Raw genomic sequence first — 27745 nt, 5'->3', positions numbered from 1 at the left:
TCACGCTGTAGTGGCACGCGCCCCAGCCGGTGCGTGATAATGACGATGACGCAGAACAGCGGCAGAGATGATCGGCACCGCTGGCACTGAGCATGCCCGCGCCGCTACACTTCCACAGCGATAAAACCTGCATCCGTGGAGTTATGTGGTGGGCATTTATAGCAATAAACATCGGACCGGGGTTCTGCATCCAGCAACATCTGGTTCCCGCTGAGGAAGGACACGGCTGCGCATCGTGATCAGGAACCGTCCGGGAGATGGAAGTGGGGACTGCGGGAACCGGGGATGACGGCAGCCCGAGCGAGGCAGCGGCCGCTGGCCCATCTATGCAGCTTGAATTCGGGGACCCTGGTTCGTATGTTTCAGTGAAATTGTCAAACTGCCATCATTTTGGGGGGCGGTTTTATTAATAGCAGCCGCCTATGAAAGCTGATCTAACCCGGGAAGTTGGGCATAGCTGGGCAGCATCCTACCCTGCAAACAGTGCGTGGACACAGCTAGGCACAGACGAGAAAATCACACCAAAACAGATCCACAGAGTAGTAGCCCAGGGTAATCCCACTAAAGTGTGGGACTAAACAATAGATTGCTGGGTTGAATAACTCAAGATTGAAGTCACTGTGTTTTTTTAAATGCCACTGACTCACCGCAGGCTGGCACCAGCACAAGGTGCACATTAGGGATGTGTCCACACATTCCCACAAGACCAAATAAAGCTGAGCTGAGCTGAAAGTTAATTTGCCCAAATGAGTACGTGGAAGTGTTTACTTGCATGGCAAACACAAGACAGCAGTCATTTGTATATGCATCATCAATAACATGCTGACAAACACACCGTGAGCTGTTGAGCATCCATTGGTAAACGTTGTGTGCTCTCTCTGTCTCTCTCAGGTGTCATTTTATTCTCCTCCGCTTCTCTCCGTCTTCATAATTCTTGCCATCTGTCTGGTCCTCTTCCGAGCTAAATCTGGAGAGTGCCTCATGTAATCTCTTGTGGAATTAAAACATAAATCACACAGTAATCTCTTAAATGCGTATCATTTTCAGGCATTGCAGTGGCCACCACTGCTTTACATACCACAGAGCATGCCATGACATTTTAATTTTGTTATTTAATTTTGCAAGTTTCCTTTCTGTGCATGCTCAGGCGTAAGTGGTTCACAAAATATATCTGTATGCAAAGAGCATCAAAATCTACCCCCGTGTCTAGTGTCACATTAATGTCACAGCAACAGGCCACCATTTTTTCACCCCAGCTGATAAGGGAAAGCTATAATCCTCTTTGCCATCAAACGCACAGCCCTTAAGGCATATTTCTCTCAACACTGACACAAAATATGTCATAACAAGAATACCTCAGTGAGCTCTCAGTTACTGCTCATGTCCTTTAAACTCTTTTATTACACATTCATCTTACAGGTGGCCTGTCACCCACATACTAATCTCAGATGACACAGTGGGGTTTGTCCTGTTTATTGCTTGCAGCTCAGTGACACGTTATTCTAGCCTGACCCTAATCCCACAGAGACTCTTTGTGTGCACGTCCACCCCAGGATACTCCTTCTCATTGTTTTGCCTGAGAGGCTTTGTTGCAGTACTAATCTGCAGTTTACAGGTGCGTACATCCTGACAAAAGGCAGAACTTTTTGTCCCGTTGCCACTCAAAACAGCCCACTCAACCTCCCCTCAAAGAAATCATTGAACTCATCAGCATCCACTTATTTTTGTTTGTGCAATCGTGCGCATCACGTGTTAAAATAATGTTTTTTGTGTGTACGTGCAAAAGAATTATTGAGCATTTTCGATTTTACCTATGGTGATGTCAAGTTGTAATCAGTCAGTTTGTCTAACACATATTGGATTGATTGTAATGACCAATAATTGTTTCCGGAGGATGAACACCTTTGGTGATCCCCTGACATTCTCACTGACACTACACAGTTCACCTTTTAGGCTTTGAATTGAGTGCCTGACCAATATATTTGCAGAGCGATGGACCAGCCCATATTAGCTATTCTTCAATATATTGATCCTGGTATTTATTATATCAGAAAAATACAAATTTAAAAAGTGTCACGGTCATGGTAGTGTCCTCCAATCTCTTTGGCTGTGGGTTTATGGCAGGCTTTAGTTTCTCTTAAAAAATATCTTCTATAATAAATACCAACAGAACAGCTTTTTTTCTCTGTTGTCTCCCTGACACACAAAATCTTGCACTCTAAAAACAATCCCACCATAAACACTGCAAAGTAGGAACCAAAATTACTTCTCAATAGGGGCCATGAAAAATAATAATGCTAAACATAAACATATGTTGGGATAAATAGTCATTATAAAACTTATTAATGCAAAATCACAAAATTGTATTATATAACCTGATGTGCATTATAAATCAACAGCATAAGTTACACAAATGACATGTGACCAAAAATAAATGCTAGTGGAGTCACTATGGTTACAAAGGTAAAGAAGAGAGGGAAGAAACACCGCTCATCCGTGTTATGAGTGGTTATGTTGCATAGTTTGTCCACCAGAGGGCACTTTGCACTTTGATGTTGGTACCTGAGCTGAGCATAAACAAGTAATACACCAACAAGATTATTTTTAAACTGTGTTGTCATATCATCTTAACAAGAACTCATAAGTAACTGCACATAATAAATGTTAGAGGGATCTATTTATGTTTCATGTGTTGGAAAGAAGAAAATAATTGCTGATATATTGGATTTCTAAACCGCCAAATATTGGCGTCAGTCTTAAAAATCTTTCTCTAGCTCTAGTCCTAACAATTGCTATTAAAAGATGAACCCCATTAACTGTTTGCATCCTGTAACTGTAACCTAGGAATATTTCTACTCATGAGCAAACACCTGCAAAACTAATGACACTCCTGTGAGCCTCAGCTGTGCATTGTGTTTAGAGCTACTCAGCAAACGCCCCACTGAGATAGTGAACAGCTGCTATTGTAAAGCAAAGAGTCGGTAAGAGGAGAATACACTTGTATTAATGACGTTGGAGGACTGTGTGCTACCCTACTGTTGTTAAATCAAATATTCTGCATGTTAGTTTAAGTTTATGACAGTTGAGATCACACTTGCAGTCTGAAGAGTCGTCATCAAATTATGTGATCAGCAAACTGCTCTGTCATGATTAACTCACAGCAACATCTGCTGCAGTGTCTGCTGTGTACTTTAACATGGCTTTCTCATGCATTATCTCAGCAATGCTTTGTTAACCTTGACTCTCATACAACATGAAAGTTACCATGAAGTTGCTTCCTGCTCTCTCATCCTATTAAATACATACAAACACAGCCTAGTTGCGTCCTTCCTGTCGCTTGGAAAGATTTTTTCCTAATCCTTGCGTGTGATTGGTCGGTGATGTGATCTGGACACCTCGTCCAATGGCAGCACTCAGATTAAGAAGGAAGTCAATCCAATAGAGTTTTTACCTTCTCTCTACAAATCTCACTGATCCAGGAATAGAAAACACAGACGGTACGCTGCAGCAGCCTGACAGTTGGATGTCAGTTTGATTTAGACAGTTTCACTGCATCCAGTATCTTGTTTTTCTTTCTGGATTATCAAACAATTTTTAACTTGTAGAGACTAAACTCTTCCGCGGTGAGTTTAAACACCAATTTATTTGACAAGATTAATAAATGCTGCAGAAGTAGCGTTTGAACATTTCCATTTTTAAACGAACTAAAATGAAATGACCCTGAGCCAAGGAATGTGGAACTGAATGCTAATCATAATGCTGCTAGACTGTTTTCAAGCTCTGCAGATAAAGTTTTTTGAGTTAAAACCTACAAAATAAATAAAGTTTGAGCTGATGTTGCATACTGTCATGTAGTGCTTATAGTCTATGTTGCTACTCTGAACTAGGATCCAGAGCATCCGCAGGATGAGTCTGGCTGTTTCTTTTACTTTAGGATATTTGACGTGTGCTTTCAGTCTAATTTGGGGCTAATTATTTAGCTTGATATTAAAGCTAGAGGTGCACACTAACTCATGCTGAGTAATGTACAGATGTGGGCACTATTACACATTTCTCTCCTTCTTTCTGCCTCTGTCCACAGATTCAAGCAAGAAGGCTCAAATAACAGAGGTGCGATTGTTGCTTCACGTTCTACACCCCTCACCTGTCTCTGTGTCTTGCATCTGCTCGTTCCCTTCTCCTATTTGTTTCTTGAATAGTTCATTTCATTGTAACTTTCATGGGAATAATACACATTATCTGTGACAGATGCCGTCCCCATTCGGATCAAGCCAAGGGCATGAGAAGAAGATTGGCCACAGGAGGGTCGATGCCTCTGGAGAGACGACATACAAGAAGGTTTTTCTTTTATTGTTTTGTTTTTTTGCCTGTTTGTCTCTTAATACTGTTTGTAGGTTTTCGTGGCATCACGATTTCAACTGTTTGCCACCCACACCTTGGTCTGTTGCTCTTTCCTTTGTTGTCCGCCTCCAGACAACCTCCTCTGCTTTGAAAGGTGCCATCCAGTTGGGTATCGGATATACTGTTGGCAACCTCAGCTCCAAGCCCGAGAGAGATGTGCTCATGCAGGACTTCTACGTGGTTGAAAGCATCTTCTTCCCCAGGTACATTCATATCAGTGGATGTGCATACAATTTCCATGAGATATTGCTTCTTATCCTCTTTCTGTTGTCGCACTTTACTCCATACAGCGAAGGGAGTAACCTCACACCAGCCCACCACTTCCCAGACTTCAGGTTCAAAACCTACGCCCCTGTGGCCTTCCGCTACTTCAGAGAGCTTTTTGGGATCCGACCAGATGATTACCTGGTGAGATACTTATTTTCTCTGATGACTCACAATGCAGTCAGTGTATTTAAGTATCATCTAAATTACAGTGTAACTAAACTGTTATTCCTTCACATTTGGGATCAGCAGTTAAAATTTTGCATAAACTGAAGATAGCATAGCATAGCTTAGCCATCAGTCTCAATTCATCAGCTAATATCCTTCTACACATCCTAGTGGAAAATCTCATATAAAGCACATTATTTAAGTTGCATTAGCCTGCCTACAATTGTCACTGTCTCTGCAAGCCACTTTGTAACCCACCTCCACACTAGCTCCTCCTTTTTATGCCGTTTCTGACTCAGTCATGTCTTTGGTCATTTATGCGTACTTGTTCTAAAGTTAGAACAAGTTAGAACAAAAGAGTATAAATGACTCTTTTGACTAAAGTCATCTTGACTGAAATGTGTGACTTCATTCAGAGTATTTCACTCTAATTTAACTGTCTGGCTCAAACTATATAATCCTGCCCAAGACCTGCTATTTGTCAGTGTTAAGCTAGAATATTATTCACATAGTAGGACTTATCATAATTGTGGGTGCAGTATGTCAATGTAATTTCCACCGGTTATTAGAAATAAAGCAATATTTTTAATTCAGAAGATCATGTGACATGGCAAGGCATCCATCATTTGTCCTCCACAATTCAAATATCAGTCTTGTCCTAGAATTTTAGTCACAGTGTATTAAAACTTACACATAATGATCATCACCTGCGTTGTGCTCAAGGTCAAAATAATAGTTGCTGTGCTGTGAGCACCTTTACATTTTTACAAGAATTACTCCTCCTCCTAAAGCATTGGTCAGATTTTAGTAAAACCTGAACACAACGATAACCTAATGAGTTTCCACTCAAATCACGCCCAAGGTCAAGGTCAAGATCAAGGTCACAGTTCTCAGTCGCCCGACCATTTACACACTGTGCATGTCAGTGTGCACACACATGCATACGCACATGAGGTGACAGAGCGTGTTCTCAGCAGCACATTTAAGCTCACATTCTACCTGTGCCAGAGGGAGATTAGCTGACTAAAGCCTTCCTTTTAAAATTCCAACTAGTGGCAGCAGACGGTCAGAGCGGTTTGTTTTTGTGTCTGCATGTGTTTGTGCTGCCAGTGGAGGGGTGGAGTAATGAGATAATTGCATTTTGTCAGCTAAGCCATAGAAAATTGCCTTCCTATGTGAGGCAAATTAGCTACAATCAAAGGGTACGCGCTTACCTCTCAGCTCATTTCTCCAGCCTCCAACCAGAGAATTACCTCAAATACCTCAGATGTCAGATATAGTGAGGAGTTTGCTGATGCTACTGGAATGCCTCTATTAGGCTAAAGCCTAATGAGCTTTGGTGAAACATCATCCCTGCTTTCTGCACACTTTCATGAGATAAATGAATGCAACAGTAAAGATAGTAAGTTCATTTGAGTGACTAATACAGCATTAATTTGTAGTAATCTCAACAGTCTATACTCACATAGTTTCTTTTTTGTGCCGATGAGTAATGCTGAGTGAGTGGGTAGATGCATTAGTCCTTTGGTTGGATGGTGGAAAGCTCTAGTGGCTCAAACATTAGCAAAGCCATGCAGCCACCCAACAATAATGAATATTGTACGAACTTCTGACTATCTCATTATTCAGTCAAAACAGGTGACACAAGCATGATATGAAATTAATGAATTAGTTCGCTTTTGTAGCATTTGCATGTTAAAAACATATTTCCAGAGATCGTAGAGTCAGACTGTTTGAATTGAGGAAATGCACCAGGTTAAATTGTACTCTGTGTCTTATCTGTGCTTCTGTCTAGTATTCTCTGTGTAATGAGCCACTGATTGAGCTGTCAAATCCAGGAGCTAGTGGCTCAATTTTCTACGTGACCCGTGATGATGAGTTTATTATCAAAACTGTGCTGCACAAAGAGGCTGAGTTTCTGCAGAAATTGCTCCCTGGATACTACATGGTAAGTATCTCATCCATTAGAATCATTTTGGGAAAGTAAGCCAAATGAATGATTTCCATAAGTGTGATAATATGTTAGGAGTTGGAGAATGAAATCTTGCTTTGGGTTTGAACTGCACATGCCACAGAGCAGACCAGCAAAAGAAACTTCGAGTCACCTTTATCCTCTTAATCCAAACCTCCGTGGTTGGCCCAGGTTAGCGGTGATGTCAGGAGGTGGTGGTGTTGTGATAGGTGAGAGCAAGGAGTTACTCCTTAATTGGTGAAGCACGGACACAGTGGTGAAGACCAAGCGTGAGCTGAGGCCTGGTGTTGAGTCACACTGTCTTGCATGTGCATGGTACTGAAATCCACAGATTGCAACCAAAATTAACCACTAATGTGCCACATTTTCTTCCCTGTGCCTCTCTCTCTCCCTTTATAAATCCCTCTCCAGAACTTGAACCAGAACCCCCGGACTTTACTGCCAAAGTTTTTTGGCCTCTACTGTGTCCAGTGTGGAGGAAAGAACATCAGAGTGGTTGTGATGAACAATATTCTACCACGCTCCGTGCGCATGCACCTCAAGTTCGACTTAAAGGGCTCAACATACAAGCGGCGAGCATCCAAGAAGGAAAGAGAGAAGTCCAAACCCACTTTTAAAGACCTGGACTTTCTGAGTGATATTCCTGAAGGCCTCACACTGGACCAGGACACATACGGCGCTCTGGTCAAAACACTGCAAAGAGACTGCCTGGTAAGAGGGAGAATAGAAAGGAGCTGGATAAACTGGTCTTTGTAAAAGTAGATTAACACTGTGCATCTAGCAGCCAAGCCAACCACACATCTTCCTGGTAGTTCATGAAAGAATTTAAGGAAAGCAGAAAAAAAGCTTAAATGTCACCTATTGCTAGGCTCTAACATTAAATCCATACTCAAATATTCATAATTTTCCACAAAGTTTTCATAAATATTTATTGCATTTTATGTGTTTAACATCAGGTTCTGGAGAGTTTTAAGATTATGGACTACAGTTTGCTGCTTGGGGTCCACAACAAGACCCAAGCAGAGAGAGAGCGTCAGTCTCAGGGCTCACCCGTCAAAGGAGGGGATGAAAAAAGGCCCGCAGGGCAGAGATCCTTGTATTCCAGTGCCATGGAGTCAATACAGGGAGGCTCCACATGCAGGGACACTCTGGAGCAGGATGACACGTAAGACGGCACTTCAAAAAGCCTCTCCTCATCCTCATCTCAAATATACACACAGGGTAACGTTTCTGCTCTCTTTAGTATGGGTGGGATTCCAGCTATGGGTGCTAAAGGGGAGCGCCTCCTGCTGTTCATTGGAATCATCGACATTCTGCAGTCCTACAGGTAGGTGATCAGTGTGTGCTACATGTGAGACAGTGTGCCACTGAAGAAAGCACAACAACTAAGGCATAGGTGGGTGCAGAGGTAGCACAGTTCTGGGAAGATTATTAAGAAAAAATGCACTGTTCATACTCAAACCCTTAGTGTTTTACTGGGAACTACTTAACTCATCAAGCATGTCATATTTTAAATAGCTGCAAAGTCATTTAATAATAATATGTAGGTGGAAGGAATGAGGATCTACATAATGGTTGATTTCTGTTTTTTTTTTTAATTTGGGAAGATTGCTTTATGTCGGCAATATTAGCCACTGATTTAGCAGTAAACTGCTAGATATGTGCTAATAAATAATTGAATTTTTCCATCTGGCAGGCTTATCAAGAAACTGGAGCATTCCTGGAAGTCCCTCATCCATGATGGAGTGAGTGTCTTTTATGTAACTACTATGTAATAGTTTGAATCCAAGCCCAACAGACCACTCTAAACCATATCTTGTTTTTTGTTTTACGGCATATAGTAAGGATAGAAAATGTTTATATATATTATCTTCACTCTTTCTTTATTGGGACCTGTATTCTCCCACAGGACACCGTGTCAGTTCACAGACCGAGCTTCTACGCTGAGAGGTTCTACAAGTTCTGTAGCACAGTTGTCTTCAAGAAGAGCTGCTGTGAGTTCATGCATGTGCATAGGCCGCAGTTTGTAGTGTTTCCTGTGGTCCTAATAAAGGGAACGAGTCCAAGTAATCCGTATGCTGAATTTACAGCACTGCGATCGTCTCCATCCAAGAGAGGACGAGGGGTTCTAACGTCCAAGTCCAGTGCAGGAGCCAGCTCGACGGGGCAGCGTCCTTCACTGACTGATGAAAGGCCGGAAAACTTGGACAACTTGGAGAACCTAAGAGGAGCTCGCAGTTTCCCCATGCTGGAGGACAATGGTATGACCTTTTCTAAGCTTTAATTGAAAAAAATGACTTGATAAGAACAGAGAAATATTTCTCACAGGGCGCACAAAGGTTTCCTTTAAGGGTTTTCTTTCTTCCTGGTAAAAGGGAGTTTTTCCTTCCCACTGTTGCCAAACCGCTTGCTCATTAGGGTCATATAATTCTTGGGGCTTTCTCTGTCTTTACCTTACAATCTAAAGCACCTTGAGGCAACTACTGTTGTGATTTGTGTGTTAGAAAGCTCCTTAAAAAAGCTTACATCTCCTTTGTTGTTGTTTTTTTTCACACCAAGTTAAAAGCTAATACAGCAAAGCAATAGCCCAGTTGCAATGATGATGCTGGATTTCACAGCACAACTTTCTAATCTTGACACTGACATCCTCTATTGTCTGCAGCTCCTTTTCTCATTAAATAAAAGAAATCTAACATTATTGTTTATTATTAATGTGCAGAAATGAAGCAGCAGCAAAGCGGCATAAGAAACAAAGTAAAACTAAAAGTAACAAATCAGGACTAGATGTGCTTAAGCAAACACAGGAAAAGCACAATGTGAGGTGTGCACAACAATAGCAGAAATAATATTAGTTCAGTAAATAAGGGAACACGTAAATTTTCTAAGACCTGTAAGATCAAGAATGTAAGAAGACAATTAAATTAAAAATTTTGTACATGTCACATGTCATGTGCAGCAGACTGCCACTGACCCTGTTACTTTCTCAAGGCACAAAATATAGAGAGGAGTATATTAAAATCAATATTAAATGAAGTGCACAAACTGATTTACTAATGTTTGTAACAATTTGTAGCAATTTACTTCTGATTGCACCAATATTAAATGTCAGAAAATGCTCTTTTCGCGCACTCTTTTGCCCTGTTTAAAAAGCTGGCACATAGTTTTTTGACCAGGTGACATTAAAACTCAATTACATTTCCTTTTATATGCTTTAGACCTAAGTTACGGTTAAGTTAAGCTCTTTGGTGGCTTAATTAGAGATTAAAAAAGGATGCACAGTGTTACTGAGCACAAAGGCAGGTAACTGAGTTTAAGGACCACTGCAAGCATATGGCAGAGTTCAGATATCAGAGGTTCAGAGAGGAGTAGATGGATCTTTGTTCTGTGGTACAGCCTCCTGAGAAACAGCCTCTCTGTTTCTTAAAGAATTTATGTCCTGTTCATTTTTTCATCTCTTTCGCGCACACAGCTCATGATCTCTTACCTAACTATGCCCCTCAGGGAAGGAACCGCCCTGCACCCCTCCTTCATTTGAAGATGCCACCACAGCATCTATCGCTACCACTCTGTCATCAAACAACTCCCTACCCACCACCCCATTCGATACACCTGAGCACCCTCGCTACAGGAGGCAAATGCTTTCACCAAACATTTCCAGGTGAGAATATCTGATGAATATAAAATGTTATATCTAATCTTGCTCTTATGATATTGTTCTTCCACAGTCATGCTTGCTCTGTGCTTCGGTTTGCTTTCAGGTCACAAAAAGAGGTAGTTGAGGTGCACGGTGAACGCCAGGACACTATAACAGTGGAGGTGGAGCTCAGGTAGATGAAAATGAAAATCCCAGGATGGTTTCCATTTATTCATATGTGCTATTCTAACATTTTTCTATGTCTTGGTTCATGCAGTAAAATCCCAAAGAGCACGGAGCTCACACAGATGACAGAAATCCCCACATCCAGCCATCCAGCAGCTGATCCTCTGCTTCCTGTCACTGCATCATCCATGTCATCCACTCCTCCTTCTGTTAACCCCTGCTCTCAGTATTCATCCTCCACCCTTCCTCCTTCCTTTTTGTCCTCCTCCTCCTCCACCACCTCTCAGTGCAGCGGGCATTCATCCTCCGCACTTACTTCATCAATCCGTCCGTCCACCAAACCACTCACATCTCCTGCTTCTGCTCAGTCTTTAAGCCTTTCTTCTCCAGTCTGTCATTCTGCTGCACAATCCACAGGTCCAAACAGCTCCACCCTTCCTCCTGCATCAGCATTCACCCCCATCTGTCCGGCATCCTCTCACTCCTACTCCCACAACTCCTCTCACCACCTGCCATCGACACCCCCCTCCTCTGTCCCTCAAAGCCCCCAGGTGTGTCAGCAGTCACCACGTACGTCGTGCAATCAGCTGTCTGTCTCCAGCAGCCACAACTCACTGGATGGGGAGGTGCAGGTTTCCGACATATACTTTGTAAGTTCCCCCGTTTTCGCGCTCCAATTCTTCTGGTTCTTGTTTTGCAGAAAATATTCCACACTAGATACTAACCACTTTAAAGGAGTTAAAACAAACCACATGATCATACAGCTGATTTATGAGAAAATCCATTTTCAGGGAGTAAAGATGATTTTATCTGATGTTTGTCTTTGATCTGCTGGGTCTTTTGCAGTGGCCCAGTCAGGACAGCGTGGTAGAGTTGTGATGGTGAGGGGGGGAGAGGGGGCTCTGTCTGTTTGCACGCACTATAGGAAATGCTCTTGCTTTTCAAAATGCTTTATTTCAACTGAAACATGAGGCTGCCAGGAGCCACCGTCCATGCTTTTTGATTGTTGCCTTTTCTGCACAGCATGATTCTTAGCTGCTGATCTGCAGTCATTCCTCCTCTCAGCTTCACTCACAGCTCTATCCTTTGTGGGATTTTGTTTGTTTTTGCTGCATTCTTCCATTCATTCCACATTTTCTGCTTTATGTTTCTCTTATAACTCCTTCTATATTCTCATGCATCTTATTTTTCCATGTAATTTTATGTTCAGATCATTTCATTTTCATGTGTGTGTCCATTCATCAGTATGCAGATGGCAGATATTGGGTGTACTCTCCAGTTCTTGGCCGTCGTAAACTAAACTCTAGTTCAAGTTACAATGTAAGTCACCATCAAAGTAGTTAGCTGTGCATTAGTCCAGGAGATGTTCGTACACACTAGACTACACTAGTAGTAACTGTTCCATTGGGCCTGTTGCACACATAGCTGCTTAATGATCTTTGAAGGTAAAATAAAGCAAAGTCTGTTTCCTATGATTTATTTCATGCGGATGTCACAAGAAAGGGCGCTGCATATAAAACTGCATGTCATGTAGTTTGTTGGTAGTAAAGATTAGTTGGAACGTGTAGGTTTCTGGACCTCTAAATAAACGTAGTACAGTAGGTAAGGATAAATGTGTGTTTGGTTGAAGATTTGATTGTTGTAACGATGCTTTTTGGCAATAAATCTTATTCCATTGGAAAGCCAGTTTTTTCCCCTTAAAATGTCCCACTTATGTAGGGCAAATGCATGCCTATGGTTCCTAAGTGCTGATAGGGTGAGAATCTATATTGCCGTTGTAACAATGAAACATTGGACAACGAAACTGAGGTCTCTAGAAAAAGAATAAAATGAAAATAAAATTAACAAAAAATATATATATATATATATATATATACACATAAATATGGATCTGAAACGCTTCCATATCTGCCTGAAGTTAATATGTAAACATGAGATTGTGCTGTAACAATGTAAATCCATCAAAATTGGATCTGATTGTGAGATGGGTTCATGTTCCTTAGTCTTTTTGGGATAGTGAAACGGAGTTGATGCAGATATCAAGGTGAGATGGGTCTTGAAGGATTTTGTAATCCTTCAATTTAGAGATTGCACTTAGGTTCACTCCAAATAATGCAGCTTAGTTTTGTGGAACATAAAATCAAGTATCCCATCCAGACCAGTCAAATGTGGCATGCAGACGCCAACTGACCGTTGCAACAGAGTCCATGCTCACAGGTGCTGCCAATCAGGCACAAATCAGCCAACTGATTGCGAGCACCTGGGGTACCAGAGGCTCGAAACAAGAGTCAACAGCAGAATAAGCTGTTTGGCATTAGCAGAGAAGATTTGGCAAGTTTTTCATGGCCTCAACCCACAAATGCATTTTCCTTACAAGTGTGGCAGCAGAAACAGGATTTCCAACAGTAAATCCTTGGCAAGAAGCATTTCTTTGTTACAACAAAGAAATAATCAATCAAACACAAATGTCCTTACTTTTTGTGCTACATTTAATTGACTGTAACTTGTACTTGCTTTGTGCTTTTAGTGATGTTCAAGCTTCTTTGAACCTCTTTGAATGTAATCATCCTTTCTGAGGCAGTAAATGAACATGGCGCTGAACATTTTAAAGCTGTTTCTATATTACATTAATTATTTGTGACTTTAAAAAAGCAGCAACGAAATAATTTACAAGCAACAAAGAGGGGAAGTAACATCTACTTCACACAGACATAGTTTCCATTTAGAAATTATAGAGAAGCTGCTGGAAGTTGGAGAAGTCGCCCTTAAAGTTGATCTGCATCATGTGGACAGAGTGGCTATGGCTTGATCTGATGACGAGGCTTTTATTTCAGATTCTGATTTTAATGTTTATAAGTGCATCACCTTCAGAAGCCACAACATGCAAAATTGCACATTGCAGCTCTAAACTGTTCCGGGAATAGGGATTGTCTCTGCAGAGCTCTGTTTCCCAAATCAGTTTTAAGTCCTCTGCTCTTCTTCCTTGTTGCGCTGCCCTCTGCCGGCTGTCTTTGGTAACAGCAGACTCAGGAGGATCGGAGCTGGGTGTACTCTCCTCTGCACTGCAGCTCAGAGTCCAGACGGGGCTCAGATGGGGAGAGTGAGCCAGTAGGTGTACGGTTCATTCATGAGTCAAAGTTAAATCACAGAACAGACACGAGTGGACGCATTTGCTTTGCCAGCCTCTCTAATGTTAATCTTCTCTTTCTCACTCTTTCTCCAGTAACTCACAGAGGAGGCAGCATCGATAGGTGCAGCCAGAGGTCATCTGTGAGATTGTAATGATGAAGCCACCAGGACGCTACGAAGAGTTAACGCTGATTGGCCAAGCTGCATGTGAGAGCTTGCTTTGCCAACAAAAACCAAAGGAGCGAACTTTTTTTTTTTTTGGAAGTATTTACGCTGAGCCGAAGAAACAATCAAAAATCTTACAGTATTATCGTGAACATTTTAAAGCATCAGCTCCAGGACAATCTTACTGATATCAAGTGGAGGTATCACGCTGGCACTGTGAATGCTTTCAGTGTTATAAAAACGGGGCTCTCTGCAACTAACACAACATGATAAATTCTAGAGTTGATCCCAAAGTTTGCGGATATACCAAACCTCCACGTGTTTATCTTCTGCCTCTTATCCAGAATCAGGTTGCTTCGGCTGGAGGCAGGCGAAGCAACATAGTCCAGATATCACTCTCTCCAGCTCTGGCTATGCAATATGGACATACTGTACGTGGTACTTCTTTCTGTTTTTGACTCTACCCGACTTTACTACGTCATGCTTTATTTGTGTGTCCATTTGTATTTTTCACTAGAGGCATGTCAAAGCTGTGTGTAACTTTATTCCTAGCACTTTATCGGTGTACCAGTGGCTGAGGTCTTTTTATTATAATTATGTGTGTTTTATTATCTTGTCGTCAACTGTTGATCGAAAACACACTCAAACACAGGTGATGCTGTGGGTGTTGTGCGTGCACGGTGTTCTCTCTTCCAGTCCACTCGTCAAACTCTGATCTGACGATGAAAGGTTTTGTTTAAATTGCCTTACTGATCTTAACTAAGGTATAATCGTAACCATTGTTAATTCATATTTTCTGATAATATGTAACAATTGAAAGAACACAGAAACTCTTAAATCCATATACGACTGTGAGAAACTGCGTTTTGTAGCAGTTTAAACAAGAAATCAGCCAAGCACTTACTCGTTTTCCATATTCAAAAAGGTCAAGAGAGAAAAAAGGTCTTTTGTAAATTGTTGATAATCTGTGTGTGCTGTACCACATGAATCTACGTCTGTGCCCTTATGTCTCTGTCTGTGCATGTGTTTGCATGCGTATAACGTGTGACTGGGAAACGAATATTTTTTGTTTGTCGAAAAGTTGCTATCGCTGTTCAAGGCCATGAAAGTCCGAAGCAGCTGCACGCATGCTGGCTACGCGAGAAGAGTCGAATCGCCCGAGTCTTCAGCCACCCCGGATTTATCAAGATTTACCAAATTAAACAAAGTACGAACTGAAGCATCCAAGAAAAGGCAAGCAGTACTATTCTTCTTCCACACACACGGTGATGCTTGCTGAAGCAGGTTTGACCCCCTGACTGTGTCCATAAGCACCACTGCACCATATCACTGTATTATTTGAAGTTAACCTGCCTCGTTGTGGGCAACGGTGTTTGTAGCTGATCACTGTGTAAAATATAATTAAATTATATTGTGTAATTTGTTGTTGTTGTTGTTTTAAATCACAAACAAGTTGTCCACTAGATGGCACCAGAGTGTCTCAGAAAAGGAATTCTCAGTGCCTGAAACATCGCAGTGTTGCTCACCCCTTTTAGTTGAACCGTAGAATTAAATTGCATAAAGACATATACCAGAAAATCAGCTGCTTATAGGTCATTTTATTGTGTTTCTAATGGATGATAAAAGGGGGGCTTGTATTTAAAGCCACACATCCTCCACATCACACTGACATTTCAAGGCATGCAAACATAATGATATGACATCTCGACTGCTTTTCTGGAGATTGTATTTATGTGTTTATTTTCATAAATCAGCAGAGGACTTACTGCTATAAATGCGACGCCATTCTAAAGAGACAAGGCTTCAACCAAAACAGCTCACCAGAAATTTTAGCTGATAGTCTGCATAAAGTGATGCTGGTCAGAGTGGTTTCCATTATAATGTGTTGGTAAATGAACAGAGAACAGAGGAAAGACAGAGTGACGCTAATTATAAGCATAAAAAGTACTGAGGAAATATGCTGAACTACAGCACGCACTTGGGTGTAGCCTATACACAGATGGGTGACAAATTAAAGGATAAAAGAGCATAAAGGTGTTTTAATAGTGATTATCTAAATGTCTGTAACACAACTGGAGAGATGACACAGCACCCTTACAAAATATACTCAGTCATTTGGTGTTTTGACGATGGCGGTGGAGAGATCCAGAAATCTGCCAAAGGTGTTCTGGTGACTGTGAATGCTGAAGCATATGATTCACATCATTTTTACACTCTTCAAGCCACCCCTCGTGCCTCATGAATGGGAGCGTCGTCATCTCGGAAGAGACTGCTGTCACTGGAAAGAAATGTTTCGCCGCAGGATAAAGCTTATCGCTGGATTCAGCAGAGTCTCTTTCCTCGAAGGGGACACGTGGACTCAAATCATGCCGGCAAAAGGGCCTCGGAGTTCAAGTTTTCCTTTAATTTGTAAGTATGTGAACACATTTGCTTTGAGAAAAAGTAAAATACAAGTAAAGTGCAGAGTAAATATAATCAAGTGTGCAGTGAATTTGCTGACTGCTGGAGCAGGTGCACTTGTATTGCTGCGTGCTTGTGTGGGCCAGAGTTGCGAATGTCAGTCAGGCTGACAAGTCAGGCATGTCGGGCACTGATGGAATGTGTGATGGACAAGGATCAGCAGCCACCTGCCCAATTGTCCGAGAATGAAATTGTCCCTCTCTTGATTTTCCACTTTTTTGTCCTTCTGCCTTTCAGTCCACACGCACACACACACACACACACCCTTTCCCCCCCTCTCCATCCTATTTAATGCCTACTTCCTGATTTTCAGCCAAAAGGAGATTCTTTAACAAACCCAGAAGTGCAACTAACTCCATGTTTAAAGCCATGTTTTGTAGCTACATTTCACAACTGTCCACTCAGGCAATCATCAAGATACTGTTTTAAAAAGAGGACAGCTGCAAGGATACACTTGCTCAATGTGTGTGTGATTGTGCCTGTTTAAAAAAAAACTGTCTGTTCAGGCTGTGGGTTGCAGCTTTCTCAAGTACTGCTCAGCTAGGTGTGTGATTGTAGTGATTTGTCACCAGAAACCAAAGACAAAAATACATTTTAGAAAATGAAAACATGTGCAGCTGTCTTGAGTGTCCAGTCTGTTAGAGCGATGAAATTTTGTGAAAGGTAGAACATTTTGGCTGGCTCAAATTTTTTCACACCTTAAGCAAAGGCAGCCTGTTTCAGAGTTAAGACCTGGTTTTAGAGCTAAAGTTAGAATAAGGTTTAAATTAAGGTTGCAGTGAGGCTGGGCATTTTCTGTAATAGTTAAACTTGCGAGTAAAAAAAAGCCTCTGTGTGTGTGTTTGTGGGTGTGCGTATATATACACATCTACTGGTCACTTCATTAGGTGCACTTGTTCAGTGCCTCATTAATACAAATATCTAATGAGCCAAGTCTGAGTAAACTGAGAAACCACTGATCTACTGGGATTTTCCCACACAACCATCTCTAGGGTTTACAGAGAATGTTCTGAAAAGAGAAAATATCCAGTGAGCGGCGCTTCTCCGTGCCAAAAAGCCTTGCTGATGCCAGAGGTCAGGGGCGAATGGCCAGATTGCTTTGAGCTGACAGGAAGGCAAGAGCAAGTTAAATAACCACTCGTTCCAACTAAGGTATGCAGAAAAGCATCTCTGTATGCACAACATGTCAAACCTTGAAGCACCTGGGCTAGAGCAGCAGGAAAGTATACAGGGCGCCATTCCAGCTAGCTAAGAACAGGAAGCTAAGGCTCCAGTTCACACAGCCTCACCAAAAATGGACAATAAAAGATTGGAAAACATTGTTTGGTCTGACGAGTCTCAAGTTCATTCAGATGATAGGGTCAGAATTCAGCATAAACAACATGAAAGCATGGATCCATCCTGCCTGGTATCAATGGTTCAGGCTGCTGATGGTGCTGTAATGGTTTAGGGAATATTTTCTTGGCATGCTTTGGGCCTCTTAGTGCCAACTGAGCATCATTTAAACAAAAAAATAAAAGATACATGCTGAATCTATCGAAATGCAGGTCAACATGATAGCATCATCAGACTATTGTCTGTTTGTTTTCCCAGTTTTATTTTCACATGTTGAGAACCTCTGCTTTGGGGTTACTTTGGTGAAAGTGACCAACTTTTAACCACCAAAGTGAAGACCAGATGTACAGAGGGGCAGACAGGCTTTTTTTTTTTTAAATTAAAAGTGAGAACAAATAACATAAAAAATAAATCTGTGTAGCCAAAGTTTGATAGAACAGTGAACAGTACTTTATTCCATAGAGCACCATAACAGTCAGACATGTACTGGTAAAACATTACTAATCCACACAGTAACACAAGCAGGCATGGGTACTGTTTACTGTGCACTGACCCAGTACGTACACTGTACCACTGCTGTACATTCACCTGCAATGGAAAGAGTCCTCATTAAAATTCACTACATTTATCTTCTCTTCAAGTGATTATTTTACATCTTACATCACTCTCACCCCCAACTGGTTGTGGCAGATGGCTGTACCTGGTTCTGCTTCAGGTTTGCTCTTGTTAAACGGGAGTTTGTCCTTCCCACTGTCACCAAGGGCTTTCTTGATTGGTGGGGTTTTCTTGAATCTTAAACCCCAGGTCTATATTTTTGACCATTTGTAGAAATGTGTCTTCATTAGATAAAAAATGGGCTCGCTTGATTAGCGCTAAAACGCAAAAAATTATTCTTTAGTGTGAAATAGTCGCATCAGACCTGCATGATGTTTCCTAGCTTGGAGTTTGCATGTTCTCCTAATGTCCGCTTGAGGCTGTTTTGTAAGCTCCAAAGCCAATCACATGCATATTAGATGCACTGGAAACTGTATGACTATCTTTCGTTGCCAATCTATTTCTGCTCCTCTCCTTGCTTTCTGCTCGCATGCAGGCTGGGATAGACATCAGACACCTGTGACTTTGAAAAGTAATATTATCATGGTGATTATCACCAAAAGAATAAACAAAGAGGCTGGGGAATGAAACATAAACCTTAGACGAGGAGTAATAAACTAAAAATATTTCGAAATAATTCATGGATTTAAAGAAACACGGTGGAGCGGCAGCATCTGTACCTGGGGTGAATGGGCCATCACAAAGCTGAGCTTTCATCTGCAGGAAACATAAACAAATGGCTTTGTTCTTTCAAAGCAGAGAGGGGCGAAAGCCAGAACAAACAGGGTGAGTGTGCAGTGTGTGTGTGTGCACATGCACGTGAAAAGAAGAGAGAAGAAGAGGAGCAGAGAGAGAAAGCAGAGAAAGAGAGATCAAAGCAGGGGGTATGTTTTTGAATCTCTGTGTGGGAGGTGGAGCCTCACCTACCCAGAATGCCTTGCCTCACTCCTTGCAGCCCACTCAGGTTTTTAGGAGCATCACTTTTCTTTGCAGCCAGCAAATTATGATACTACCTCTTCATCAGTCATCTCCAGCTATTCTGAGAGAGTCTTGAAATGGTGACTTGATGTGAAGTCAGTCTCTGATCTGTGATGCATAACCTGTATCTCCCACTCACAGTTCAACACTGCTGACAATGGAGTGATGAAGTGCGCTGGATGAAAAGTCTACTAAAATCCCAGCTAGAGTCATGGTTGAATCTTACCGTAGAAGATTCCCGCTAAGTTGGATCAGAGCCCATCTCCCCCTTTTCCCAGTCTCATGGCAGGGATCGAAACATCTCTTTTTAACTTGGCGTGAGAAGCTGCTAACAGATGTCTGCGCGTCCACGCGGAGGGAATGCTGTGCCCTCTCACACACACACGAAAAGCCTTGAAAGGCTCTCCACTGCGTTGACAGTGTCTTAAGGCAGTGTTTATCTTTGGCAGGCTGAAGAAAACAAAGCCATCGATTTCTAATCCTAATCCCCTTCTACTGCTTCTCTCCTATTGATCATCTAGCCATCCTTAATGAGATGGATGAATAGAGGGATGGAGGGCTGATGAAGGACAAAACTTTCCCTGACAGCGTGCTGCCGTGCTTCGCCTCTGCCCGTGTCTTCTTAATCTGTCTCTTTTGCTCGTGGGGTTCTCGTCAATTTAACGTGGTCTGCGGTGGAACATAAAACAAATCCAGCTTGGTACTTTTGTGGAGCTTTATCAAAACTAGAAGCCTGCAGAGCTGTCAAGGTTTTGCCTGTATATTAAAATGGACTAACATGGATGAATGCACTGCACACATAGAGGCACAAAGATGCATGCAGAGCGAGATTGGATTGACCACTTATCACTTATTACATTTCTCCTCTGCCCTGCTTACACAGAGTCAGACAAGCATTCCCTCATCCACCTGGTCTTAAATCAGATATTGCTGAAGCTCTGGACTGGATGATTGACTAGTCCTGTATGTTTCCGTGTGCCAGCTCTCATTGGTTATTTCTCTCTAGAGGTGCATGGGTAGCAGATATAGGAGAGTGACGTGGATTTGTTCCATACTTATTCCAGATAAGACAAATGTTATATGTTATGGTTATGTTATGTTTCAGATTTATTCAAATTATTCAAACAATTTCCTCCTTCAATTCAATTCAATTCAATTCAATTGGCACCAAATCACAGCAACAGTAATCACAGGGTGTTTTATATTGACAAGTAAAGATCCTACAATAATAGAGAGAAGACCTCAGGAATCAGATGAGTCTCTGTGAGCAAGCAGTTGGCGACAGCAGGAAGGGAAAACCCCCTTTTAACAGGAAGAGACCTCAGCCAGAAAAAAGCTCAGTGAGTCACTGTGGAACTAATGTGAGGAAATAACGATTTGGTCTCCTGCTGAATTTCTAAGTTTGTTCAGTCGAGTTGAGCACAGAGGAGGGAACATTATGCTTTGGGCTGTTTTTCTGCTAAGGGTACAGGATGATTGCAACATGTTGAGGAGACAATGAATCTGCCCGTGTGCCGTACTGTAAAACCTGGACTAGAACCTCCTTCCCTTAACCAGAACACTGTAGATCATTTGTGAGTCTTCCAGCATTGCAATGGTCCAAAACATCCTGCCAAGGAAACAAAGGAGCAGATAAGGAAGAAGCACATTAAGGTCATGGAGTGGCCTAGCCAGTCCCCGGAACTTCAAGTTGCCAAGCAGCAGCCAAGAAATCTTAAGGATTTAGAGAATTTATGTGCAGAGGAACTCCTGAGATTTATGCAAACCTGGTGATCATCTACAAGAAACACCTCTCTGCTATGGGTAAGAACAAGGATTTCTCCAGAAAGTCATGTTTTGCTTGTTGATGAAATACTTATTTTACTCAGTAACATGCAAATCAATATGTAACATTTATGTAATGTATTTTTTCTTGACTTTAGCATAGTTACTAGTAAAAAGTAGCATAGTTACTAGTCTCTGGGGGGTGGGCTATTTTGAAGATGTTGAAGGCTTTTTGAAAAACTATAATAAACAGAATCTTGCTCCTGTGATCATAGGTTGGGTCCCTAATAAAGTAAGTTACTAACAAAAGCAACAACAGTATTACAGTCAAATCCATCTAAGACCCCATGACCCCATGAAGTTCATGATGGCGGCGCGCACAGACGCAGCGGCTCACTGCTCCTCACGTTCGGTGTTTTGTTTTTTACTTTTTCTACGTGTATCTGTGTGGATGTGTGTGTTTTTATTATTATACAACGAGTAGAGTCCACTTACAGTCGTCAGGACCTTCTGAGTTTGGGATTACGCTGTGCAAGGAGCATTACATCGGACTACCACCATTTTCACGGCATTCCGGAGGACATAATAAGAGCTCCAGGGTCTCCGTGGTTGGTTCTTCCCAGCGGCAAGACAAAGAGGAAACGTAAACAAAGGAGGCAAAAGCGTGGCTGCAGGGCGGGCCCACTAGCACGGCTAAAGAAACAGCCATTTAAGCCACCGCTTCCGGTATTTTCCTCTCTAACGTCAGGTCCATAACCAACAAAATCGACGAACTGAGATTACAGATTGCAGTCAACAAGTGTGTACGGGACAGTAGCATAATATTACTCACAGAGACTTGGCTGCAGCCATCAATTCCGGACTCGGCTATTGAGCTAGCAGGCTGCACGGTCCACCGTCACGACAGGAACGGCCACTCCGGTAAGATCAAAGGAGGGGTTTATGCATCTACACCAATGACAGCTGGTGCAAAAACACAAAGATTGTAGACAGCCACTGTTCCCGGATTTGGAATATTTGACTGTGAAGTGCAGACCCGTCTACATACCTCGCGAGTTTACTGTTGTCATGGTAACGGCCCGTGTATGTACCACCCGATGCTAATGCTAACTCGGCCATGGAGGAGCTGCACAAGACAATAAGCAACCAGCAGAACTCCCATCCAAACGCAGTGCACATTATAGCTGGGGACTTCAACCATGCTGATTTAAGGTCAGTATTCCCCAGAATTGAACAGCATATTAAATGTGCAACCAGGGGGAAAAACACATTGGATAAAGCCTACAGCAACATCCAAAAGGCTACAGAGCAACCCCTCTACCACATCTAGGTTTGTCAGACCACATGTCCGTGCTGCTGATCCCTGCATACACTCCCATTGGGAGAAGAGCCCCCAGTCACAAAACTGTGAAAACCTGGCCAGAAGGTGCATCACATCAGCTGCAGGACTGTTTTGAAAACACGGACTGGAGCGTGTTTGAACATCAGGACCTCGAAGAGCACACAACATCAGTGCTCTCATATATTAACTTCTGTGTCAACAGTGTCACTGTGGACAAACGTCTCCGGTGTATTCAACCAGAAACCCTGGATGACTAAAGAGGTCCAGGTCCTGCTGAAGCAACGTGACGCCGCTTTTAGATCCGGTGATGGTGTGCAGTACAGTGCAGCCAGATCTGAGTTGAAAAGAGGCATTAGAGAAGCCAAGGCAGCGTACAAGCGAAGGATCGAAGACCACTTCAGCACCAACAACTCACGACAGGTATGGCAAGGAGTTCAGCACTTAACCAACTACAAACCTTGCAATACCACGTTGACTGAGGGCAATGCGGAGCTTCGGAGGAGCTGAACCACTTCTTCGCATGCTTTGAGGTGAAGGGACCAGAGGCAGCAGCAGCAAAACATCGGACAGCAGCAGCAGCCCAAGCCTCATAGTGCAGGAATATGAGGTGAGGCGCACACTGAGGGCAGTGAACCCCAGGAAGGCCGCTGGACCAGATGGGGTAACCGCAAAGGTCCTAAAAGAGTGTGCAGACCAGCTGGCTGGGGTCTTCACTAAGATCTTCAACACTTCACTGTCCCAGTCCTGCATCCCGCCGTGCCTAAAGTCAGCCACAATTGTCCCACTGCCAAAGCGTGCACTAACATTAGCAGCCTCAACGACTACCGACCAGTTGCTCTAACACCTGTTATAATGAAGTGCTTTGAGAAACTGGTCCGGCGTCACATCATGTCCTGCCTGCCACCCACACTCGACCCACTCCAGTTCGCATACAGAGCTAACAGATCAACTGAAGATGCCATTCCTACAACGCTCCACACCACCATATCTCACCTGGAAGTGCAGGGCCGTTACGCCAGGCTGCTCTTTGTTGACTTTAGCTCTGCTTTCAATACGATACTCCCGGACAGACTAATAGTTAAACTGCTGGAAATCGGACTTCCTTCTACCACCTGCCGCTGGATCAGAGACTTCCTGTCAGACCGTGTACAGAGAGTTAGAGTGGGGCCTCATCTTTCCTCAGCCCTCAGCCTCAACACCGGCTCTCCACAAGGCTGTGTACTGAGTCCCCTACTGTACACTCTGTACACACATGACTGTGTTAGTACCCACCCAGACAACGCAGTCATCAAGTTTGCAGATGATACCACCGTGGTGGGGCTCATCTCAGGGGAGATGAGACAGCGTACAGAGCTGAAGTTCAGAGGCTGTCAGATTGGTGTGTAGATAACAACCTGGACCTCAATACCACCAAGACAAAAGAACTGGTAGTTGACTTCAGAAGGAGGAAGTCCGAGCTGCAGCTTGTCAGCATCAACGGGAGTGCGTGGAAAGGGTCTCCAGTTTCAAGTTTCTGGGTGTGCACATAGACACAGACCTCCATTGAGCTCTAACACCTCTGCGGTCTTAAAGAAGGCCCAACAGCGTCTCCACTTTCTGAGAATCCTCAGAAAAATGGACCTGAAGAAGGAGCTGCTGACCGTCTTCTACCGCTGCTCCATTGAAAGTGTGCTGACATATTGCATCAGTGTATGGTTCTCCAGCTGCACCACAGCACACAGAAAGGCACTCCAGAGGGTCATCAATATGGCCCAAAAAATCATTGGACATCCTCTTCCCTCCCTGAAGGACCTGTACAGCACTCGCTGTCTCAAGAGGGCACGCAGCATCCTACGAGACTGTACACACCCAGGACACCGGGTGTTTAAGCTGCTGCAGTCTGGCAGGAGGTTCAGGCTGCTGAGGTCCCGAACAAACAGACTCAAGGACAGCTTTTACAACAGGGCAATAGCCCTAATCAATGCAAATAGCTGACCTGATTGGCTACCTGCCTGGACTTTTTAGGGGAGTAACAATGTTTAAAACAATAACAATAATAATATTTATATTTATAACAAGGTGCAATAATAATTAATGTGCAATAATAACAGTGTGCAATACACATAACACTTATTCTTCTTTTTATTTCTAAGTTAATATACTGTGTTGTGTTGTTTGTGTTGCGTTGTGATGTGTCATATCGTGTCGTGTTGTGTTATATGTAGTACCGGCGTGAGGACAGTTTTTCCAATTTCATTGTACTACTGTACTATGTATGACTGTGCAATGACAATAAAGAATTATCTTATCTTATCTTATCTTAATTCACTGTATATGTTTCTATACACTCACAAAGGTTTATTGCACTGAGGGTTGAATCCTTGACCTCATGCCAGTCCTGGAGGCATCATCTATAAGAAGGGTAAACATATAGGCTAACCTAACACAACATGATCCTTGTAAGAAATATTGTTCCATGACCCAATAAAGCCTAAATTTGAACAGACACAATGTCAACACTGAATCAGGTTGTAAAGAACCCGAGAAAGAGGCACCACAGGATATTGATGGTGGAGATCCTGTGATGGTATTTGTGTTGATTGTCCGAACCTGTAGGATTAATCTTAATCACTGTGGTATTCCATGGACCACACCCACCCACATTCCTTAGGATTTACTTCTGAGCTCACAGACATCCTGGATTAATCCTAAGGTGGCTACTATCTTCATTAAAAAGGCATAAAATCTAATTTAAAAAAGACACAAAGGGGTAATCGAATCATTGCACTGCAACTGACAAGAGTTTACATCTAAGCAAAACTGAGTCTTGTCTTACAAAAAGGTTGCTTTGCTTGCAGAACTTCAGAGAAAATCAGGTGGTTTTAGATATTTAATGCATGTCACTGCAAAAATGGCACCCTGGGGATCGTTTTCCCTAAGTGTGTGATAATGGCTGCAACAGAAGTTATTAATAGCAGGCTAATGTGTGTCAGATGCTACCTGTCCAGCAGCAGCAGCAGGGGAGAGAGAGAGCCAGGACACGAGTGACTGGCCAGCATAATGAGAGGGACATGGGCTGCCAACTTAGGCAGCTGCTTCTCCAGTGGTACTGAATGCTGCGAGTTTGTGTGTCTGGATGTGAGTGTGTACATAAATTTGCCTCCGCTCATTTCTTTTTTTCTCTGATTTTTATATATATAACGCTCAACAGCAGCCGACAGAAATACAGCCGCATTCACGCATACGCTTGGCACGCTCACGGCCTCACATGCACATGTGCACACAGAGGCAACCTCATCGGGCTTACCGTGGGAATGCCTGTGGCACTATGTCAGTTACTGAGGTGATGCTTTTAATCCTGAAACAAATCTAGACTTTGTGTTGTGCGTCTCCAGCTGCGCGTGAGCGAGCGTGCCCGTGTACAAAGCACGATCTCGCTCCTATTAGATTACGGCTGGCTGCACAGCAAAGATACCCCACTGCCACTCCCACATGGAAGAGCGGGTAGGATTAGCCGGCTCTGTACCCACCCTAATCTAGGGACAAAAACCCACAATTGCCTCCCACTGAGACACGTAGACAGAAAGATTCAATTTGATCTGCCCTTCTCAATATAACAAGAGTGTCTTTTAGGGTTAAAATATCTACTGCTCACTCTACCATCAGTCAATGTGGATTCAGCACTAAACTGTGTCCTTTTTATCCCTGTGATTGATCAATTTGATGACAACTTGGAAGGCCTACAGGCAGAGCTTTATTGTAATAAATGCAATGAAAATGTAACCTTAAAGTGGTGCATGAAATATCTTTGCTAAAAAAACTTTGTCATAGACTTCTGGATATGCAAAGGCGAATCTTTTCAAGGGTTTACAGCGATTAGAGCTAAATAAGCTAACGCTAATGTACTGATGGTTCACATCTTAGTGTTTTGACATGCTAACAGTTTGTGCTTGACACTGAACACAACACAAGAAAAGTTAATTGGTCAAAGCCAGAGAGGGAAAGGATCAATATGCTGACACTGGAGCAAAAACCAAAAGATGACATCGTCTTTGAATTACAAATGTTTGCATTAAATTTCATCGCTGTCCATTCAACAGCTGCTGACATTTCACAAACCAAGAAGACTCAAACTCCTGAACCTATGACTAATAAACACCTGCCCTACTGGCAGTAAAGTTTTGAGTTTACCTACTGATTCTAATTTAACATGACCTTTCCACAGTGGCGATGAAACTGTCTGAAAAGATGCGCTTAAGGTTAAAACGTGTTGATGTGCCACGTGAAACCTTAAAAGTAGGGTGCTACGGTTTAAAAGTTGCGATTGACACAGAAAAACGACATCTGGCTAATAACGCGACGATTTCAAATTAAAAGCAACACAGTGAAGCGAGGAACAAGTCAGACTGTGTTGTTTTAGCAATGATGTCGTAAGAGTGGACTGGAATGACTGAAGCTGAGATACAGTGTTTTCATTACTTAAAAAAAGTGAGATAAGGGAGAGAAACGGGAATGACTGACGAGAGAGGCTCTTTCCTGTGCCTTTGCCTGATGGCGCCACTATAGGAAATATCAGGTAATCACCAAAATCAGCAGGATTCAAATTTCCAAGTGACGACAAAACCAACAGAGTCACCTGCAGAGCACATCTACCAGCTTAGTCACACGTGCTACATCCATGCAGCCAACTTTGAAACAGTGGAAATTGAGTTTATTCATCCTTTGAAGAGTTTTTTTTCTTAATAAGACAGCTGCTACTCTGTTTCTTTTTTGTCCAGGTAGAGTTCAGTGCATTGATGCATCATTCCAAAAGGCTACCTGCTAAATGTGGTGTCAGTGTCTCATTATTTGACGAAAGCTGCCTGTTTCATTGCTCCGAGCCAACACAACTCTTTCCCTCTGTCTCTCTCTTCCTCTTTCTGTCTCTTACTCAGAGGCTTCCGCCTCATTAACCACCATCAGCATTTTGCTTGCTGTGTGTGATTTGGACGTACTGAGAGGGAGGCAGGGGGTCGTGTGTGTGTATTCGCTTCTTGTATGTGCGCAGGCAACTCTCATTAGGACGGAAAAACATTGACATTTTTTGCCAGAATGAAACCCAATCATATCTTTGCCTTTTTTATATATATATCAAAGAGTTCCTCCAATCAACTCCCTGGTGTGTGTGTTTGTGTGTGTCGCAGTATACACATATATATGCAGTGTATGTTTGTGTGGCGGTGTAGCGGGAGACAGATGTTTGCTGATTTGACATGTTTGCACTGCAGGCTCAGCCCAATTTAGTGAAAAAAAAAAAACTGAAGAAGAAGGAAAGAAACCAAAAAATTAAAAAAAAGCACGAGGCCACACAGACGCTCTTGGTGACAGCCCACTC

At 42.6% G+C, this 27745-nt stretch overlaps 1 protein-coding gene across 13 annotated transcripts; it reads left to right on the top strand.

Moving 5' to 3' along the window:
* Positions 1 to 79: 79 nt before the first annotated feature.
* Positions 80 to 15304, top strand: LOC116319173 (phosphatidylinositol 4-phosphate 5-kinase type-1 gamma-like). Of its 13 annotated transcripts, none has more exons than XR_005609072.1 (18): positions 80 to 351; positions 4082 to 4110; positions 4249 to 4338; positions 4474 to 4604; positions 4692 to 4809; positions 6629 to 6781; positions 7217 to 7516; positions 7762 to 7970; positions 8049 to 8132; positions 8502 to 8550; positions 8715 to 8799; positions 8896 to 9066; positions 10307 to 10463; positions 10564 to 10632; positions 10717 to 11275; positions 11472 to 11506; positions 13647 to 13733; positions 13849 to 13871. XR_005609072.1 is itself a non-coding variant. In XM_039602389.1 (18 exons), the coding sequence occupies exons 1-18, from the start codon at positions 258 to 260 to the stop codon at positions 13905 to 13907; spliced, it is 2544 nt and encodes an 847-aa protein (XP_039458323.1). In that variant the 5' UTR covers positions 80 to 257; the 3' UTR covers positions 13908 to 15304. The 13 variants fall into 13 exon arrangements, 12 of the variants coding, with proteins under 12 accessions (XP_039458323.1, XP_039458328.1, XP_039458327.1 ...); XM_039602389.1 differs by lacking the exon at positions 11472 to 11506 and adding an exon at positions 11871 to 11945 and having other exon boundaries at positions 10717 to 10952; positions 11043 to 11275; positions 13647 to 15304; XM_039602394.1 differs by lacking the exon at positions 11472 to 11506 and adding an exon at positions 11871 to 11945 and having other exon boundaries at positions 13650 to 13733; positions 13849 to 15304.
* The last annotated feature ends 12441 nt before the right edge of the window (positions 15305 to 27745 follow it).

Source organism: Oreochromis aureus, linkage group 18 (assembly GCF_013358895.1).
Source record: "Oreochromis aureus strain Israel breed Guangdong linkage group 18, ZZ_aureus, whole genome shotgun sequence".
Lineage (NCBI taxonomy): Eukaryota > Metazoa > Chordata > Actinopteri > Cichliformes > Cichlidae > Oreochromis > Oreochromis aureus.
The sequence above is the reverse complement of the archived record's forward strand: the minus strand, read 5'-3'. Positions and strand labels throughout refer to the sequence as shown.